The 21,999-nt window shown below is 40.5% G+C and overlaps 1 protein-coding gene across 4 annotated transcripts in view; it reads left to right on the plus strand.

Moving 5' to 3' along the window:
• FNDC3A (fibronectin type III domain containing 3A) overlaps window positions 1-21,999 on the plus strand; it is a 443,791-nt gene that overhangs the window by 294,516 nt on the left and 127,276 nt on the right. For all 4 annotated transcript variants that reach the window (XM_077484274.1, XM_077484275.1, XM_077484276.1 and 1 more), the window contains 4 exons: window positions 531-589; window positions 4,983-5,140; window positions 9,584-9,643; window positions 18,328-18,466. In XM_077484274.1, coding sequence (XP_077340400.1) covers window positions 531-589; window positions 4,983-5,140; window positions 9,584-9,643; window positions 18,328-18,466 — 416 coding nt within the window. The remainder of the gene's footprint in view (window positions 1-530; window positions 590-4,982; window positions 5,141-9,583; window positions 9,644-18,327; window positions 18,467-21,999) is intronic.

Raw genomic sequence — 21,999 nt, forward strand, 5'->3', positions numbered from 1 at the left:
GCCCATTCAGAGTGCATTGCGATTCTGGCATGCACAGAAAACTGGCTGTGAATCCGCAAGACTTCACTGCCAGTTTTCTTTAGCCAACATGGCGGCGCCAGCACAGGGAGCCGATTCAAGAATTGGCTTAGGTGAAGACTCTGCTGGATGCCTGGACAGGTAAGTGCCTTAACAGTAAAAGTCAGCAGCTACAATATTTGTAGCTGCTGACTTTTAATTTTTTTTTTGGGGGGGGGGGTAGGACTGGAACTCTGCTTTAATGAATAGACCCTAATGTGTTTTAAGGGATATTTTTTATTGCACTCAGTGAGAGCAGTATGATGATATGTAATCATTGATGCAATATCAAGCTAGCTTTAATAATTTCATTTATTTGTATATAAATTCAGATGATTTTTTTTTTTAATCATAATAATTTTGCCTTTAACGTAATAAAACTGAATATATTTCACAGACCATCAGTTTTAGCTTTTAGTGGATAAAGCACAGTTGGAAGCCTATCAATATAATTGTATTTGTTTCTGTTATAGAAAAAGATGAAGAAACAAAAGCATTGGAAGCACAGCTTTCCAACATTTCAAAGCCAGCGGTAGGTACTCTCAGATACAGGGTTGTTTGTGAAAAAATATTGCGGGGATGCCCATTTTGGTGTGAAGCTGTCACACTGCAAGTTGTCTGCTTCTATGTTTTTTTCCAGTTATAATATCTATAATACCCCAGCTAAGACTGCTTTCACACTGAAAGCGCCGGCCATTGGCGCTAAAGCGCCTGAAAACCGCCTCAGTGTAAAAGGAGTCTAAGGTATTCATAGGTACTTTTGATGCTGCTGACGTATGTTTCAACAGAGCTCTGTTCACCTAGTCCTGAACTAGAGACCTGCATGGTCCAATTATCATAATCACACCCAAAATTCTAAAACATTAAGCAGTGATCTGAGTGAAAAAAAGACAACAAATCTTGAAAGCTCACCCCACCTCCATCCCAATAATAACCCTCACTGTGCTCCCTACAATACTCTGTCGTTCCATTGGAACTCTCACAAAGTATCCAGTACCCCCATAAATGGGACTTTTACTTTTTCTTGAATGGAGAGTGTATAATAACCCAAAACAAATGCAGCACTACCTACTACTATACATAATCACATTATAAATGCATAAATATATAAACCTATCATGTGATCAAAGTGTGTACTTAAAAAGTTCCACCCAAAAGGGGAAATTCTGCTTTTTGGCCTCCTCCCCCCTCCTATTTATGTATTGGCACCTGTTTTTTTTTTTTTGGGGGGGGGGGGGGCAGGTTCCTGGTTTTGACTAGTACCTACACCCACTTCTGCATTCGACCACGTAGGGGATCCAAGCACCCCCCCCCAGTCTGTGGGCCAATTCACAAAGCGCGGCGGGCACCCAGCTATGAAGTCACAACCTGTCCCTGGGTGTGTCCACAGTGGGGATGCTGGTGCTAGGTACACAAAACGGATGGAAAGAACAGCTCAGGTGAGCACATCGCTGGATCCTGAGACAGGTGAGTGTCAGTTTATTCAATATCAACAGCTACACTTTGTCCTCTTCTTTAATACATTTAGGCAATCCAACAAATAATCATATCTGCAGCACATACAGAAAATAGAAAAGAGTGTAGAGTGACAGTGTGTAGAAGACTGGTCTGTCTCATCCACTAGTAACAAATAGAAACAAAGGCCTAGTGCAGCAAGCACAGCGCATACCCCTCAGGATGTTTATTAGACGGACCAGTGAGGTATTGAGGTATGGAGGGATTGTCACACTACTGTGGGAAAAAAATTACTTATGTCAGTGCTACAGTTTGAATTTAAAACATATTTTTGTGAACTGTGAAGTTAAGTCATGTATTGTGGAAACGAACTAGTGTCGGGTGATTGTATATAGTGTATACCACATTTACCACTGACTCATGCAGAGTTGCAATGCAAGGAGATCAGCTAAAAGTAGTTGGATCTGTATGTGCGTTATAATTGAAATTAGTCGACTAAAAAAAAAAAAAATGATTGATCGAACACGAAAATTTTAATCAGTAACAGCCCTAATACGTTATAAACTTTTTTGAATAAAAATGTATAAATTTTAAATACTCATTGGTCCGTCTAATAAACATCCTGAGGGGTATGCGCTGCTGTGCTTTGCCTTTAAAGGCGGCAAATGCACATTTGACCTCATAGTCCACCCAAGGTCTTTTATTTGAGGTGCATTTATAAACTGTTGCTGGACTGCACATTTATGTTATCCACGTTATATTTTCTGGATGTGTTGGAGCTATGATTATTTTTTTTGTATATCTAATAAGTACACACTTTTATCAAATGATGTGTTTATGTATTTATGCATTTATAGTGTGATTATTATGGTTGCACCAATGCCGTTTTTTATCGGTAAGAGCGTGACTGAAAGTATCGGTACTCATACTCGCCAATACCGATACTTTGCGGTGTGATTTGTGTCAATACAAAATAAATGGGTGCAAATCGCACTGCAAAGAATGGACTGCGATTTGAACATTAATGCGGTGCGATTCCTGTCCGAATGGCATATGATTGCCTTCACTGATTCTGTGTGTATAGAAAGGGAAAAGCGCCATCTAGTGGGCAGTTTACTAAAAATGTTAGAACTCACATAATAAATATCTGGTCAAATGCAAAATCTGCGCAGGTGTCCTGGTCCTGCCGATGATAGAAAATCATAGCGGCTGGAGAAGTTCCTGGAGCCCGTGGGTGTAGGGTGGAAGTGATGCCAGCTTGGGGACAGACCACCTATACAACTCCTCCAGCCCTATGAGCACCTCCAGCGTCTGTGATTTTCTATCATCGGTGAGACCGGGACACCCATTTTGCTTTTTAACTGTACTCGTGAAACTGCTTGTTATCAGCGCATTCCTAGTGATTATGGATACCAGTTGATAGTGGTGTGCAGCTCTGCACTTGTTTTGGGTTATTATGTTATATAGGTGTAGTCATATTACTTGCAGCCATTTATTTGTTTATATTGCTAGTGTATTTTTATTTTAAAAAATATATATTTTTTTTTTATTTAGTTGGAAGTAGTGGTCAATCAATGGGGGTTGTGCACATTGTTTTTTTTATTGTCATTGAATGGAGAGTGTGTTGGTCTATTTAACCTTGACACCTCCCTTGCCTTTTGGTGTCTAATGTTGCAAAGAATTAAGCATGCTTAATGTGCTTATCACTATCTGCACTGGAAGTAGTCCCTAATTCCTGCAGATGGTATTACAGTATATGGGTAATCAACCCAATACAAGCCTTGGAATTCAGAATTCACACACACGTCTAGAGCAATGATAGAGACTCTTGACACCCCAGATGTTTTGGAACTACATTTCCCATGATGCTCATGCACTCTGCAGTGTAGTTGAGCATCACAGGAAATGTAATGCCAAAACATCTGGGGTGCCAAGGTTTGCCACCCCTGGTCTAGAGTGAAAAACCATTGAAATGCATTTTTTAGCACGTGGGAAGTGTTTTATTCTAGTTCCAATGCATCTAAATCCATTATAATCAATCGAAATGCTAGAAAATAAAGTAAGTCCCCTACTTCTGACACTGACATAGTGTTTGATATGGTCATTTAATGCAGACAATTTCTAGTTAATTGAGAACAATGTGTACAGCACTAGGAAGCATTTTGAAGGCATTTTGCAGTCGGAGAGCTAAAGGGAGGGTCGATGGGCTACAAGTGCCCTGTTTACCACACTCCTATTCCATTGAAACTACAAATCCAGTTGCCACAGTGGCAGATGGGATTTGTAGTTTATTAATTTACAGATCTCTGTGAATGAATGAATTACTGCAGTACAGGTGGAGCTTTGCAATATGTAAATACAGTTGTAAAGTTGTGGTTAGCCATTGGAACTTGGAAAATGTGAAATGTAAAACCCCCTTGTGTAAGAAATCTCCCAGGTATATTCTTATAGGTGGAAGAAAAATAAATTGGAGAAGTTACCCATAGGAACAAGTGTGACTATTACCTTACTTCTCTAAAATACTAATGAGTTTATCTTTTTCTTTGATTTACCTTTTATATGGCTCTTATTTTTTATCAGCAGCTGTCCATATGATCAAAGGGATCTGAAAGTTGTCTTCTCTTATTGTTGAAGAAAGGCAATATTCTTGTTTGTAGACATTAAAGTACCTCTAATAAATGAGACATGAGAGTTCTGGCTTGAAGTGCCTGGAGTCTAATGTATTTCTTTATTGTAGAAATACTCATAGGTTACTTTGGTAATAACCCAAACCACATGCAATATCGTCAGTCATATGAAAGGATTGTAGAGATAAAAGCCTCAGAAATTGGGTGGTAGAATATTAGAACACAGGACTTATAGAAAACAGAACACTCTTCTGCTACTAATAGGCCTAGCACCTACTTGTTACCACTCGATTTCTTTTCTTTTACAAGTGTTTATTAAAAAAAATAAGCCCAGGTAAAATGTTGACAATGACATAAATTAAACTGATGTGGACATAGGCTGTAGTTTGCCAGATGGTCTGCCAGTCTTCTGCCTCCGAGGACATGTTATATATGTATATATATATATATAAACAGTTCCATTGGTTTGTTATTCCCTAGTGATAGTTTGTTTAGAAGACACAATAGAAATATCAATTGATTTTCATTAAGGACACTTGGAGTGCGCAGTATAAACAGCTGTCATTCACTGAATGTTGCGAGAGACATGTTGGAGACCACCTGATTTGTAAATTATCCATGTAGGTGGTATATTTGCAGGGACAAAGTGACATCCCTTCTTTTTGAGAGAATGGGTGCCATTTATTAACTCATCTGCTGCCCTTTTTTACTTGATTACAACCATGACTACAGCATAATTTATTGAAGATAATGTTACATCATAGTAGAGATCTCGCATTCTGAAAATAATGCCTTAGTGGAACCTTTCCTTTATTTTGAACTTGTTTGTGCACATCGTTGTAGGTGTCAGATATTCAAGCACGATCTGTGACACTGACCTGGACACCACCTCCCAGTTTGATCAGTGAAGAGAGTGAGGGCACGAACAACCCAGAGCTTTATACATATGAAATACTGTTATCTAACAGTGGTAAAGATGGAAAATTCAAGGTGGCATATAGGTAGGTGTAGAAATAAAACTTGCTTGTGGAACGTGTATATGTATTAACTTATGTTTGTGTACTTGGTTTGTGTTTCTTTTTGCAGAGGATGTTTATTATGAACCTATGCTTTTTTCTAGGTGATACAAAATAATTGGTTCACTTTAATGGCGGCCCCACAAGCTGCTTATACTCTTTTCTTTCACTCCCTAGCTGTTCCATTAAGCTGCCAGGAAGAAAAGCTGAAGCTCTCTGTACACTCTGCCAGCTCTTATGTAATCACTCTGTGTCTGAGCCTCTAGTCACCAAGCACCGGGGTTGTCAAATGGGAGGAATGGTATTGTCATATGCTCCCCTATATAACGTATACAAAATTAGAGACAGCACAGGGTGCTGTAGGAGCACAGATAGGTTGAGTGTATTGTACATGTGGGGTGCTATTAGAATGAACCCATTTTGTTGCCCTGTATGGGCAAAGCACAGGTTCACGTAAAAGCAGGACTCTATATCCAAAGTGAACAAGGATAGCATCACTGAGCACGAGTTTCCGCTCTGACTGTGAGGGAGCGTTACTAAAACTGGTGCGCACAGAATCTGGAGAAGCTGTGCACAGTAACCAATTGGCTTCTAACTTAAGCTTGTTCAATTGGGCTTTGACAAAAAAAAAACTAGAAGCTGATTGCTTACTATGTGCAGTTACACCAAAATCTGTGTGCACAAGTTTTAGTAAATCTCCCTGTGTTGCCACTTGAGATACTGAACTGTATGAACTGGCCTTTTCAGCAAGCTAATGGAAAAGAGCATGTGAATAGGAGCCTAAAGCTCCACCTGCTGGTTGGATGGAAAACCTAAATTATTTGTAGTAGTTTATTTTACCTATACGATATATTAGAAAAAAGCAGAGCCTGACAAGTTAAGTCATTTTTTTTTCTTCTCATGCCCCATACACACGGTCGGATTTTCCGACAGAAAATGTGCGGATTATGTTGTCAGAAAATCCGACCATGTGTGGGCTCCATCTGACCATTTTCCATCTGATTTTCCGACGCACAAAGTTTGAGAGCAGGATATAAAATTTTCCGACAACAAAATCCGATCGCATAAATTCCGATCGTGTGTAGACAATTCCGACAGACAAAGTGCCACGCACACTCAGAATAAACTAAGAGACAAAAGCTATTGGCTACTGGCCCGTTAATAGTCCCGACGTACGTGTTTGACGTCCCCTTGTTCAGAACGATCAGATTTTCCAACAACTTTGTGTGACCGTGTATATGCAACACACTTTCGGCCAAAATACGTCGGAAAAAATCAGACGGATTTTGTGGTCGGAATGTCTGACCGTGTGTATGGGGCATTAGAAATCTAGTCATATTTGGAAGCTGGAAAGCACATAGTAAAACCTCTAGTAATAAATAAAGATTTAAAAAACAAGCAAATGATATAGCCTGTATATTTTTGAACATGTAAACTTCTGAACTAGACCAAAGCAATCACACTGCAAGTATAGCTGTAACTTTGTTTTAGAATGGTAGCCATTAAATGGAACAAAACAGCAGGTATATTTTTCCATCCTCTACACAGAGCTGCTGACAGTAAAAAAAAACAAAAAAAAACAAAGTGCATAGACTCTTTATTGTGGCTCTTTTTCAGTTTGGTTGTAGAGTTAACATTGTGACATTCACACATGCCCTAACCATAGGTATGAATGAGACATTTTGGAACAACAATAGATCTTTTGATTTTGCCCCAAGCTATTCGCTTTTCTGTGTTTGCATGGGTTTCCTCCCAACAACCAAAAATGTATCGAGAGGCTCAACTTGTAAAGTGTGTAAATGTTTGTGTTTTTTTTTTTTTAATCCCCCGTCCCCTTAAATAAACTTTGTCCCCCAAATACCCCTGAACCACCTGACCCCTTTGTACAGGCCTCCAATTTCTGCAGCCTCCCACACAGTCTGCAACCGAGCCAGTAGAAGGCAGGCTGCCCACATCTTCATACTAACCTTCTATAGACTTGAATAGAATATTCCTGTACAGCAGTAGCTATGTCCCATTACAGAAGATGCTGGGAATTGTGTAATAACATCAACTTATGCTAAACCATCTATGGACAAATTGGAATGGTAGTGGTAAATGTCCCATTTAACAATGCTGTGTCAATTTTTTAACTTTTAAAATAGACCAAAACCATTACATTGAGTGTATACCTGCAACTTTGTTTTAGAATGGTAGCCATTAAAAATGGCATTAACCACACCTGCTCCTCATGCATTCCTGTTTTTTTTACATGCTTTCTGCTGCTAACAAAAATGAAAGTGCATGGACTTTCTTTTATTCTTGCGGCTTTTCATTTCTCCAGTAGAGCTACCATTGTGACATTCATATATACCATAGGTATGACTGAGAAAATTTGGAGTAAAACAATGGTAGCTCTCCTGGTTTTTCCCCAAGCCATGAAGAAACTGTGTGTGTGTGTGTATGTATGCATATATTTATTTGTGTGTGTGTGTATGTATGCATATATTTATTTGTGTGTGTGTGTATGTATGTGTATGTGTGTGTGTGTATATATATATATATATATAACTTTAATGGCATCCCAGTCTTAGTCCGTAAGGTTCAATATTGAGATGGCCCACCCTTTGTAGCTATACCAGCTTCAACACTTCTGCAAAGGCTATCCACAAGGTTTAGGAGTGTGTCTATGGGAATGTTTGACCATTCTTCCAGAAGCACATTTGTGAGGTCAGGCACTGATGTGGACAAGAAGGCCTGGCTCGCAGTCTCTGCACTAATTCATCCCAAAGGTGTTCTATTGGGTTGAGGTCAGGACTTTGCATGGGCTAGTCAGGTTCCTCCACCCCAAACTCTCTCATCCATGTCATTATGGACCTTGCTTCGTGCACTGGTCCAAATCATTTGGTGGAGGGGGGATTATGGTGTGGAGTTGTTTTTCAGGGGTTAGACTTGGTCCCTTAGTTCCAGTAAAGGGAACTCTTAAAGCTTACCAAGACATTTTGGGAATTTCATGCTTCCAACTTTGTGGGAACAGTTTGGGGATGGCCTCTTCCTGTTTCAACATGACCGAGCACAAGTGCACAAAGCAAGGTCCATAAAGACATGACTTCAACCCGACAGAACACCTTTTGGATGAATTGGAGTGGAGACTGTGAGCCAGGCCTTCCCTTCCAACATAAGTGCCTGACTTTCACGAATGCGCTTCTGGAAGAATGGTCAAACATTCCCATAGACACACTTGAAAAAAGACAAGTCCATCAAGTCCAACCTATGTGTGTGATTTTATGTCCGTATTACATTGTATATCCCTGTATGTTGCGATCGTTCAGGTCCTTATCTAATAGTTTTCTTCTAATTTTAATGAGTGATCACGTGTCTTGTTAAACTCTCTTCCGTGAAAAAGTTTTATCCCTATTGTGGGGTCACCAGTATAGTATTTGTAAATTTAAATCATATCCCCTCTCAAGCATTTATTTTCTAGAGAGAATAAGTTCAGTGCTCGCAACCTTTCTTCAAAACAAATATCCTCCAGACCCTTTATTGGCTTTGTTGCCCTTCTCTGTACTCGCTCCATTTCCAGTACATCCTTCCTGAGGACTGGTGCCCAGAACTGGACAGCATATTCCAGGTGCGGCCGGACCAGAGTCTTGTAGAGTGGGAGAATTATCGCTTTATCCCCAGTTAATCCCTTTTTTAATGTATGCCAATATTCTAGTTGCTTTGTTAGCAGCAGCTTGACATTGCATGTCATTGCTGAGTCTATCATCTACTAGGACCTCCAGGTCCTTTTCCATCCTAGATTCCCCCAGAGGTTCTCCCCCAGTGTATAGATTGCCTTCATATTTTTGCCATCCAAATGCATTATTTTACATTTTTCTACATTAAACATAATTTGCCATGTAGTTGCCCACCCATTATTTGTTCAGATCTTCTTGAAAGGTTTCCATATCTTGCGGAAAAGTTATTGCCCTGCTTGGCTTAGTATTGTTTGCAAATACAGAGATTGAACTATTTACCCCATCCTCCAGGTCATTTATCAACAAATTAAATGGGATTGGCCCCAGCACCCACCCCTGACCATTCCGAGAGTTCCCTCTGAACTCGCGAAGGGTGCCATTAAAGTGTGTGTATGTATCTGTATGTGTGTGTGTGTGTGTATATATATATATATATATATATATATATATATATATATATATATATATATATATATATATATATATATATATATATATATATATGTATATGTGTATATATATATATATATGTATATGTGTATATATAGTGGTAGTGCATTTGTTCTGATAGTGGTGTGGGAACTGATTTCATCATTCCTTGTAAAGTAACCCATTTAACAATGCTGTGCCAATTTTAAAAGTTTTATAACTGAATCATGTGAACGCGTATTTTTGTTGTTTGGCTAAATAGCGTTTCCATTCCTTTCAGTGGAGAGAAGACCAATGTTACAGTGGATGATCTGAAGCCGGCAACAGATTACCATGCCAGGTCAGTTACCGTCTTCTATTTTTTTTATTTTTTTTTAACTACATTGGGGACTTGTACTGCATGTGTTATTCTGTTTTCTAAATGTTTCTTCTCCATTCTGTTGTATACAAGAGCAATATGACAGCTTGGCCACTGGGTGGTAGTTTAATACCTTCTTGTATGCACAAAGCAACAAACTATACCAGTGTCTGAAGGGTCTGACACGGTATATTCGCCCTTTCAGGACCTGACCATATGTTATGTCTCAGCTCTGAATGAATTGAACCATCATCATTTTTATTTTTTAAGAAATACACCATATAATTCATATATGTAAATGAGCTAATGCAACAGTGTATATGTTTTTATTGGCTATTTTTCCTTTGAAACCCAGGCAGGTTTTTAGACAAAAGATTGATTTTTCTCTTAGGTCTGCACACTGCTCAAACACTAAAGGGGAAGGTCCGCTCATCGGAACCCTCGCCCCCTCCGGTGCCACAATTGGCACCTTTCGGGGGGGGGGGGGGGGGCAGATAACATAGCCGCAGATTCAAATGGTGTGTGTGTAGTATTGTTTCTTCAGTCACTAACAACCGCAGAGTCTCCACAAGTGATGGTTTAGACGCACATCTAGTAACAAAGCTTACAAAATGTCTCATACATTTTATTAAAGTGTAACTTTTTTTTTTGTCTTTAGAGTGCAGATGAATTATAACCCCTTTAATGTTTTTATTTCTGTCTATGTCCCCTCTGTTTGTCCTGTTTTTACTGTTAACACCAAGAGACAGTGGAAAAATATCCCAAACTTTGGGCTGTCACTAGAACAGAAATTTTCCCATGGGGGGGACTGGTTCCTGTAACATTTAGATATTCTCTCATTTTGAAGGAATTTCCTCTCACTTTCTGTTTTGGCTGTGGGACAGGATGTGAAGGGAAATCTCCACAATGTGACACAGCTAAAAAAAACAACGAACAAGTAACCTCGCTATCCAAAATGAAAAAAGGTTTGCCTTTTAGTTCTACTTTAACATGTATGCAAACCTGAACAATAAACTCCTACTATTTACTCCCTTTTGGTCTTCTAAATGTGCCATTAAAAATGTTTTGTTGTATCTGTTCAAGAAGTGCAAAAGAATATATATGTTGATCATGCCAGAAATCCTGTGAGCTGAATATCTTAAGCCAGCCATAGATGGTTTAGAATCTCAGCCAGTTCAGCAGGGAACGTCTGAGGTTCGATCCATCTATGGGCAGGCTGATTGTACTGAAGACCATCCATCCAGTTATACCAGCCAGCAGTAATCATTTTTTTCTGCTGGTAGGGAAGGCTCCCCATCGGCAGAACACAATAATGCTATGGGAGAGATTCCCCCATCAACTCACAGTAGCCTCATTCGAGGCCTTCGCCTTTGCTCAGTTCCATTTGAGACCTGTTAAATGCAACATCTTGTGCATTTAGAACAAGCGCCATGCCTTTTCTCAACCTTTCTATGTTCCATTCCAGCCAAGCTATAAAACACCCTAGCTTGGTGGATTTATAGTCCAGCCTTGACAATGGGGAAGTTGTTTCTACTGCTCAAGCTGGTGACAAGTATTAGTCTATTACAGTTCAGGGAACATGGTAATCGGTGAATCTCAAATGTCTAGGAGACTGTCGCGTGCCTCTACCAAACAGGCCAGACCTTCTGTCTCAGAGCTCCCTGTTCCATTCCATGCTACATCCCTTACTATTGCCAGATGGATAAAACTACTCCCCTCAAGAGCTTTATTCTAAAGGATAAAACCGCTTCAGCACTCTTATGTGCTCTCTCCACTAGATTGGTGGGTGTTTCCTCAGTATTCTGACATTAAAGTGACATTAAAGTCTTGTATTTTTTGTGTTTAACATTAACAAACATGTCATACTTACCTGCTCTGTGCACAGAGTAGTCCAGATCCTCTTCTCTGGTCACTCAACAGAGCTCCTGGCCCCTCCACCCTGCCGATTGCCCCCACAGCAAGCAGCTTGCTATGGGGGCACCTGAGCCAAGCCGCTGCTCTGTGTTCATTTAGACACAGAGCCATGGCTCGGCTCCACTCTGCCCCCTCTCTGTCCTCATTGGCTCACTGAGTTTGACACTAACAAAAGCCAATGGCGCCCTCTGCTTTGTCTCAGCCAATTTAGAGGAAGAGTCCTGGACAGCCAAGGCTCTCTTGCAACATCACTGGATCGAGATGGGGCTCAGATAAGTATTAAGGGGGCTAAAGGGGGCTGTGGCACACAGAAGATGTTAAAACCTTTTGCTTTTAGAACCACTTTAAGTCTCTGCTGCCCAGTTTTTCATTGCTGCCGCCTGGTCTTCAGCTCACACCTTCTCCAAGTTCTACCAGGTGGACATCCAAGCTTCTACAGATGCAGCCTTTGACAGCAAGGTTCCTGCAGGAGCTCTTTGAATTGGATCTGTTGGCTCTTGTTATTGTGGAGCCTGTTGGAACAGTTTGCCTAGTTTCCCACCTTCATTATTCATTGTTTAGGAACATCCAAGGATCTAAGAAAATCCACCCTCCTGTATGATTAGGACTTACCTGTAAATTCCATGTCTTGGAGTACAGGACAGGACACAGGATACCCTACCCCCTGTTCCTGTGTTACTCTGCAATACTTTCAAAAAACTGAGGCACCACAGAGTAGGGTAGAATTAATAGGGTATGCCCATGGTGCATGTCCAGAAAACCTGTGGCAGTGTCCAATTACCTGAAGGTAGCAGCCTATAATGCAGGATCAATTAATATTTAGTCTGTGTCCTGTACTGTACTCCAGGATATGAAATTTACAGGCAAGTCAAAATTCTTTTTTTTTTTTCTTGGGGTTAAATACCCTTTAACCATTGACACATTTTTATGGTGTGTTTTAGTACACAGTTGACAGCTTCTAGCTATGTTAACCTTTTGCTTCCGGAGTCTTAAGCCCCACCATACACACTATCAGTTTTTCTTTCAGATTTACCAAAACCATATAATATGAGGTCAAACCTTAGTTTCAATTTGTATGCAATCAGGCAGGCCCTTGCGCTACATGGTTTTGGTAAACCTGAAGGAAAAAAAATGAACAGAACTTCTGATAGTGTGTATGGGCCATTACATAATAGATTTTAGAAGCTCTTTAAATACTTTTTGAATGCTAAGTATATGGTAAACGTTAGGGAGATGCTTCAATTGACTTCTATTGCATTTGATCGCTTGCTGCATCCAATGGAATACTCAGTGATTTGAAGGCCCACAAGCACTTGTCTCAAACACGGAGTGCAAAGCCGTTGGCTTGCATTTGTACAAAAAAACTGCAAATGGGGTGAGCTTGGGAGTGTTCAGATCCTAGTCTGAACCCACCTTAGGATCCCATGAAGCTGTCATCTGTGCTGTGTCAATCGTGAGCAGCTGAGACATTTCCCACCCCACACAAATACAAAGAGGAGTTTATATGAGAAGCTTCGGGATGGAGAATTTCTTGGGCACTTATGATTGGCCATGTACAGTGACAGCTTCCTGACTGAATCACTCGGTTGGGTTCAGACTAGGATCTGGTTGATGGCTTTTTAAATATTTTTCACTGTCACCCCACACTTATCACTTGCCTGATGAAGGGGTCCTGCATGGTTCCGAAACATTGCACTATCCTTGTGTTGTGATCATGTAATAAATCACCCGTTTGGACGATATCTATGTCGTTCCATGGTGTGCTGGCAAATATCTTCACTCAGACTAGGATCTGAACACGCTGGAATTCATCTCAATATCCAAAGCACTTGGAAAGAGTCTTAAAGGATATGTTCACCTTTTGACAAAAAATAATAAATGCACATTTCTTTGCAGTTAAAAAAATGTGTATTTATTTTGGTTTTGAAAGACTACAAAGCATTGCACCAGTGATCAGCAGATTGCTGATGCCACGCAGGTCTCCTGCAGATCTGTCAGTGTATTGGCTTGCTCGTACCTTGTACAAGCAAGCCAATACATTCTGACAGGAAGAATCAATGAACATTCACAGCACCATGGTAGTTCATTGAGAACTACAAGCCGACAGCTGCTAATATTATGCAAGGTGAACTTATCCTTTAAATGCTTCCCAAAGCATGGTATTGACACACATGTGAATGGGTCTGTACTATGAAGACTGTACATGGCCAATGTTACATTTGAACTTTTCTAAAAATCTAGAATCAGCATAACATCTGCCACATAAGAGTTTGATGCTTGTAAATGTTCAGAACCGTACGGTAATTTCTTTACAGGAAGTAGATGAGGGGCATAAAATAGAGTTCATTTAAACACTATCCTGTAATGCTGTCTATGGTATTTTCCCCTTCTTTGTTTTCTTTAACAGGCTATTATTAGTGAATTTCACTTTCTACGTTGTTTTCGTCTTCATTGTACATGTTAAAAACATCCTACAGCCTGTGACTAATTCCGCCTACTCCCTGAGCTCCTGTGTGCATTCAGCGCCTCCAGACATATATTAATACCCTGTTATTGCTCACATTGCTGAGACCTGATGTGATTGTCCTAACATAACCCACACTGCTGTGCTGGATACCCAGCATCCTCTACCAGATGCTGAGGAATTCCAAGGGAATAATTCTGCTTTTATTTTTTATTCTATATATTGGCAGAACTGAAAAATATATATATATATTTTTTTTTTGGTCAGGCAAATATTAAAGCTGGACTCCAGCCTTACCTTTAGGCTTGCACAGTTGTACAGGCTCATCTCCTGCACTGAACATGCCTGTCCTGATTTCAAGCAAGTTAGATAGGCCCGCTTCATTTTTCTGATTGGAGGCTGTCCAGAATCATCTAGCCCAGTGATGGCGAACCTCGGAACCCCAGATGTTTTGGAACTACATTTCCCATGATGCTCCACTACACTGCAGAGTGCCAGAGCATCGTGGGAAATGTAGTTCCAAAACATCTGGGGTGCCAAGGTTCGCCATCACTGATCTAGCCCTTTATTTTCCAAAATGACCATTTCTGACCTGTCCTTTCATTTATTGGATTTCAGTTCTTTCAATCAAAAATACTCAGTATCACATGTGAGTGCTACATCAGAAGTTCTGCATGCAAACGCAGCCTGCCTAGGTACATCCACTGCTCCAGACATGTATTCATGGCATTTTGATAAATGCAAATTCCTCCCAAGAGTAAGCCCACTGCTTGCATCAGGGCTAAGGGCCCTTCAGGGAAATACTGAGGCTGGGTGCTTTTCACAAAGCTATGTACAGTACCCTGAAGGACACTCCCACTAATCATGATCTGCCTGCATTTCATAGAGAGGTACAGAGACACAGTGATGACATCACTGTCTGAAATGAGTTATGTAATAATATTGGAAAGGTTTTATTTAAGATTTTTATTGGCGGGTTAAAGCATGAATGAAACAGAAAAGGCAGAATAAATTTCAGCTTTAAATTTTGCCTATGAATATTATCTGTTTATATCGAGCTAACAGGTGGAGTTCCAGGCCCCCTCACACATGTGTACCTGTCTGTCAGAGGATTTCCTGGATATCGTTAGTAGGTCATTGGCTAATTTCAGATATGGAAATACTTTATTCCAGATATGTTCATTGATGGAAAAAAGTATTTGATCCCCTGCTGATTTTGTATGTTTGCCCACTGACAAAGAAATGATCAGTCTATAATTTTATATTTTATTTTAACAGTGAGAGACAGAATAACAACAAAAATATCCAGAAAAACGCATTTCAAAAAAGTTATAAATAAATTGGCATTTTTATGAGTAAAAGAAGTATTTGATCCCCTATCATTCAACAAGATTTCTGGTTCTCAGGTGTTTTCTATACAGGTAATGAGCTGAAATTAGGCGCACTCTCCTAAAGGGAGTGCGCCTAATCTCAGCTTGTTACATGTGTAAAAGATACCTGTCCACAAAAGCAATTTCCGATTCCAATCTCTCCACCATTACCAAGACCAAAGAGATATCCAAGGATGTCAGGGGCAAGAGTGTAAACCTACACAAGGCTGAAATGGGCTACAAGTTCATCACCAAGCTTGGTGAGAGGGTGACAACAGTTTGTGCGATTATTCGCAAATGGAATAAACACAAAAATAACTGTCAATCTCCCTTGGTCTGGGGCTCCATGCAAGATCTAACCTCATGGGGTTTTAATGATCATGAGAACGGTGAAGAATCAGCCCACAACTACACAGGAGAATCTGGTCAATGATCTCAAGGCCGCTGGGACCATAATCACTAAGAAAACAATTGGTAGCATACTACGGCGCGAAAGGACTGAAATCCTGCAGTGCCTGCAAGGTCCCCCTGCTCAAGAAAGCAAAGGTACAGGCTCATCTGAAGTTTGCCAATGAACATTTGAATGATTCAGAGGAGAACCGGGTGAAAGTGTTGTGGTCAGATGAGACCAAAACCAAGCTCTTTGGCATCAATTCAACTCGCCGTGTTTGGAGGAGGAGGGATGCTGCCTATGACCCCAGGAGCACCATCCCCACCACAAAACATAGAGGTGAAAACATTATGCTTTGGGGATGTTGTTCTGCTAAGGGGACAGGACAACTTCATTGCATCAAAGGGACGATAGACAGGGCCTTGTACCGTCAGCCAGGTCATTGAAAACGGGTCGTGGATGGGTATTCCAGCATGGCAATGACCCAAAACACACGGCCAAGGCAAAAAAGGAGTGGCTGTAGAAGGAAGCACATTAAGGTTCTGGAGTGGCCTAGCCAGTCTCCAGACCTCAATCCCATAGAAAATATGTGGAGGGAGTTGCCAAACGTCAGCCTCAAAATTTTAATGACTAGGAGAGGATCTGCAAAGAGGAGTGGGAAAAAATCCCTCCTGAGATGTGTACAAACCTGGTGGCCAACTACAAGAAATGTCTGACCTCTGTGATTGCCAACAAGGGTTTTGCCACCAAGTACGAAGTCATGTTTTGCAAAGGGGGTCAAATACTTATAAATTAATTTGCATTTTAATTGGTAAAATAGCTTTTTTATAACTTTTATGGAATGCTTTTTTTTCTGTGTATTTTTGTTGTTGTTCTGTCTCTCACTGTTAAGTGCTTTTTTGTTCATGTGTGTGGAAGTTAACAGGATTTTCTACTCCTGACTGTCACAAACAGCAAGTCCAGTCTGAACATGCTGTCGCCCGTATATGATGACACTCTCCGCCTAGCCCTGCACAGGGACAGAATCTAAGAGTGAATGACAATGACACTGTGGCCGGTTAACTATATACTTCTCCCTTTGCACACAAAAACAGCCTCCACCACGTATTCTAAGAATAAAATGTAGTATATAAATAGATACAAGAAAAGATGTCCAACAGGCAATAATACAACAAAAAAAAACTGTATTTTAGGTGGTATTAACCCCTTCCCCACAAAATGAATTACTGTATTTATTGGTGTATAACACTTACGTGTTATGCGCAGGGAGGCGGGACAAGCACTGTCAGATTACATACAGTCAGAATCTCCTGTTTACATGGCGGCCTCTGTAATAGGAAGTCCCGTCTCCAGGGCCACCATTAGACCACTGCTCTGTCTATCGTAGGAGATTCTCACTGTATGTAATCTGTCGGTGCCCGTCCCGCCCCCCTCCCTGTCCCCTCTAGGCTGCAGATGGGCTTCGATCAGGCTGCACGGATGGCAGTGGTGAGGCTTCTGCACGGATGGCAGTGGTGAGGCTGCTGCACGGATGGCAGTGGTGAGGCTGCTGCATTAATGGTACATGTGAGGCTGCAGATAGGCATTGATGGCAAAGGTGAGGCTGCATTGATGGCACTTGGGAGGCTGCAGATGGGAATTGACCCTTATTTTGCTTCAAATTTCCTTATTTAAAATTTACGTTTTTTTCCAGAAACTTCCCTCTTAAAATGAATGTGTGTGTTATACGCTGATAAATACTGTATATTTATGCTTACTAATTCTTTAATATGGTTGCTGGCTAGTGCCTTTTCTAATTTTTTTCTTTTTTTCACCTTATGATTCAGTCAGTAAGTGGTGTTTTTCAACTTATTTTAACAGAACAAGCTTTCCAGAAGGAAATAAAAAGAAGAAAAAAAACTGTTGCTGTAATTGTTTAAAATGTGTTAGATGGAATTCAACTTTAATTTTCTAGTCAAATCAATTTAAATCTGCTAGTACAGTGATGGCGAACCTTGGCACCCCAAATGTTTTGGAACTACATTTCCCATGATGCTCATACACTCGGCAGTGTAGTTGAGCATCATGGGAAATGTAGTTCCAAAACATCTGGGGTGCCAAGGTTCGCCATCACTGTGCTAGTGCATCCCACACTACCCTCACCTCAGGTTGACTGTGCCGTCTCCCTTGTTCCTCCATCCAGACTGGGGACACCCTAAGACAGGAAGTGTGTTGCTGGCTGGATCACTAGGTGAAAATAAAGAAAAAAAAGCTAAAAAAAGCATGCAGCAACCACATTTATGGATTGGTAAGCTGCAATATATAAAATGTATGTTTTGGGGTTTAACACTGCTTTAAGAATAAAAGAGTACCTAAAGTCCTAAGTTCTTTGGGTTCTGACAGACCTAAATTAATTGAGCATTAAACTTGGTCCTGTACGTGGAATTGGACATCCACATTGATCTATGACTTGGTACTTTTACACATAGCTTATGCTTTCAATGTCTTTATTTACCGTTCTATTTCTGTTTTATTTATCCATTTGTAGCGTTCAAGCAGAGCTGAACTCTGTCAAAGGGAGCCCTTCAGAGGCTGTAAGTTTCACCACATTGAACTGTGAGCCAGACACCCCAAACCCTCCACGAATTGCAAATCGGACCAAAAATTCACTTTCCCTCCAATGGAAGGTGAGTTATTTAAGGTTACAAATGAGACTCAAAAGTCGGTTAAAATGCGGAGGCTCCTAATAGGGTTTCCCCTCGTTAATCTTTTGTGGGTTTTCAAAAATTAGATTTTATTTTTCTTCAATCAACTTTCTTTCGGATTTGATGTTCCTGTTCCAAAATGATCAAGTACTTTTAAAAGTCTTGCGTACATTTAAACAAATCCTGTTTGAAGCAGACAAAACGCCCTTCTTAGCATGTCTGTGCACACACAGGGGATCCTGGCGCATGCACTCAGATACCATGAGTCTTGGCAATGCAATAACGAACAACATTTGTGCTCATGCGCTGGGATCTCCCATGCGTCTGCAGACATGTGGCGGTCTCTGCCAAGTCCCAAAGACCTGGAGGAGTCCTTTAGCAAATCTGAGCATTCGCTAAATTTTTTAATTGGAAGGTGGAAAGGGGCAGGGGACGGGAAGTGATGCCGGAGCAATACCAGAGAGGAGGAGCACAGAATATGTTTGCCCTTGTACACACGGTCGGACATTCCAACAACCCAATCCGTCGGATTTTGTCCAACGGATTTTCTCCGAAACTGTTGCATACACACAGTTGGACAAAGTTGTCAGAAAATCCGATCGTACTTTACGTGATGACGTTATTTCGTTAGGACGGGACTACGTTCAGGCTAGTAGCCAATAGCTTTGGTCTAGGAATTTGATCTGAGCATGCGTGGCACTTTGTCCGATCAGAATTCTCTACACCTGATCGGGCAAAGTCCGATGGGATCATGTTGTCGGAAAATTTTATAGCCCAGATGGAAAACTTGATCCGTCAGGTACTCCGACGGAAACAGTCTGATGGAGCCCACACACAGTCTGATTATCCGACAACACGGTCCTATCGGACATTGTCCATCGGAATGTCCGACCGTGTGTACAAGGGCTTTGTGTTATTATGGTGTCGTATTATGAAAAAGAATAATCATAGAAGAAATTATCTGGAATGTGGTAATCCATACATTTTAAAAGAATGATTCTAGCAGGTCCAAAATTGTATGTTGTATACCTACCTCTGCTGAGTCACACCACCAGCAGATCCTTGGAATAGAAGGACCAAAGAAGGCATTGGACTAAAGAATTTCTGGAATCATCTCCCTCCTTGAAAGTTTTTAAAGCTTTTGCAGGGATTTTTCAAAATAATGTTATAAATGCAGCTATTTATTATATGATAACTTTGTAATCTATATTGTCCCGTATTTCAGCTGAATGTGGTCTTTACAAACAATAAGCACAAAGCTCTTTTTACGTTCAGCATTATGTTGTAATGGTCAAAAGAATCTGTTCAATTTATTATTTAAGCACTGATATACTGTACGACTGAAATGGGTTTGTGCAGACAAAGTGGTGCAAACTTGTTATTTTCATTTGATGCTTAAAGAGGAACTTTACCCATAACAACTTGAAAAATAATGTTCTTTAGTAAGGAGCATACATTCCATGTTAATTATGCTACCAAAATTAATTTGTGCTGTAAATTGCCATTTTGGTGAGGCACCTCACCCCCAATTTTCAAAAATAGTATACTTACTGGCCAAATCACCAAGTCAAAATAAAGGAAAGAAAGGCTTAACCACTTCACCCAAAACGACGTACCCATACGTCGCTACTTTGACGCTAAATACCGGGGTTATGGCAGCAGGACGGTTGCGTCCTTTCCCATGGATGCCAGGCTGCTGATTGAGGGGAAGCCCCCCCACTCGGCTACATAGCATGGGAGGGCTCTAAGACCACTACGCAAATACGATGTGACAAAGTATTGCAACGACAGCCATTTTATTCTCTAGAAAAAAATATATGATGTTTGGGGGCTCTAGCAAAAAAAAAATATTTTAAGTTGTAAACAAGTGTAAAAAAAGAGGCTCAATCCTTAAGGGGTTAAAAAGAAAACGAATGCAGCCACCACTTCTATGGATTGGTGAGCTGCATAATAAGTAATATTTTCTTTTGGGTTTAATACCGCTTGAAGTTCAGCAGGGGGCAGTGCATTGCATGGTTTACTTTATTTTTTTATTTTTTTATATATATATATTTGAATCATCACATTGTGACACTTCATGTTTCTGCATAGCAATGAGGTGACATGCAGCGCCATTCAGCGCACTATGGAAAAATGCAGCATGTCTGCATTTTTCCGCACAATACACCAAAGTTGAGCTGTGAACAGGGCACAAAACTGTTGTTTTCTATGACCCCTGGTGGTGGCTGGCAATTATCCAGTGCAGAAATCTGCCAGTTACTGCACACGGGTTGATTTACTAAAACTTGAGAGTGCAAAATCTGGTGCAGCTCTGCATACAAACCAATCAGCTTCTAATTAATTTTAATTTTTTTTGTCAAAGCTTAATTGCTTACAAGCTGAAATTAGAAGCCGATTGGCTACCATGCACAGCTGCACCAGTTTTTGCACTATTCAGTTTCAGTAACTCAACCCCATAATGTGAATAAGACCGGGTTCACACTGGTACGACATAACTGTACGATTGTTGATCCGACTTTGCCCTGTGACATCAGTCCTACTGTCATCCAACTTGAATAAACAGGATACGATTTTGCTCCGACTTTGAAATAGTCCGACCAATCAAAACAATCCCAGTGTGACATAAATGTATTTTCCTGCTGCTATCGCCATGTAGGATGTCACAAGTCGGATGGTTAGGACGAGGATCTGACTTTGATCCGACTTCATTGATATTGAATGGGCTGAAAATAGACCAAAGTAGTACAGGAACCTTTTTCAAAGTCAGACCGACTTGTGTTGGATCAGTTAAGACAGCTCTCATAGGGAACCATTGATTTGTACACGTCATGCGACATGTGCTGGTATGTCGCACCAGTGTGAACCAGGCCTAAGTCTTTATAGCTTTCACAATCAGTGCCACTTGAGATATGAAATTGGGCAAAGCTATAAAGCAAGCAACAATGGCACAGGGTGTCGAACCATTGTGCCCCCTCCATGTTACTAATCAGATAGCCACAAATCCATTAACCACTTAAGGACCAAGCCTCTTTTTGAGATGTGTTGCTTACAAGTTAAAGGGGTTGTAAAGGTTCGTTTTTTTATTTTCTAAGTTTCTTTAAGCTAGTGCATTATTGGTTCACTTACCTGTTCCTTCGATTTCCCTTCTAAATGTTTTTTTTCTTTATTTTCTTTATCTGAATGTCTCACTTCCTGTTCCTCCTCAGTAAGCTGTTCTGGCTGACTAAACACCGCTCGGATGATGGTGTGAAGTTTACTGAGGAGAAACAGGAAGTGAGAAGTTCAGACAAAGAAAAAAAACATTTAGAAGGGAATTCGAAAGAAAAGGTAAGTGAACCAACAATGCACTAGCTTAATGGAACCTATTTAGAAAATAAAAAACGAGCTTTGCAGCCCCTTTAAAAACAGTTTTTTTTATGCTAGAAAATTACTTCGAACCCCCAAACATTATAAACATTTTTTTTTAACACCCTAGAGAATAAAATGGCGGTCGTTGCAATACTTTTTTACACCAC

This window comes from Lithobates pipiens, unplaced genomic scaffold (genome assembly GCF_037356315.1).
Source record: "Lithobates pipiens isolate NorthernLeopardFrog02 unplaced genomic scaffold, aLitPip1_a1.2 Scaffold_16, whole genome shotgun sequence".
NCBI lineage: Eukaryota > Metazoa > Chordata > Amphibia > Anura > Ranidae > Lithobates > Lithobates pipiens.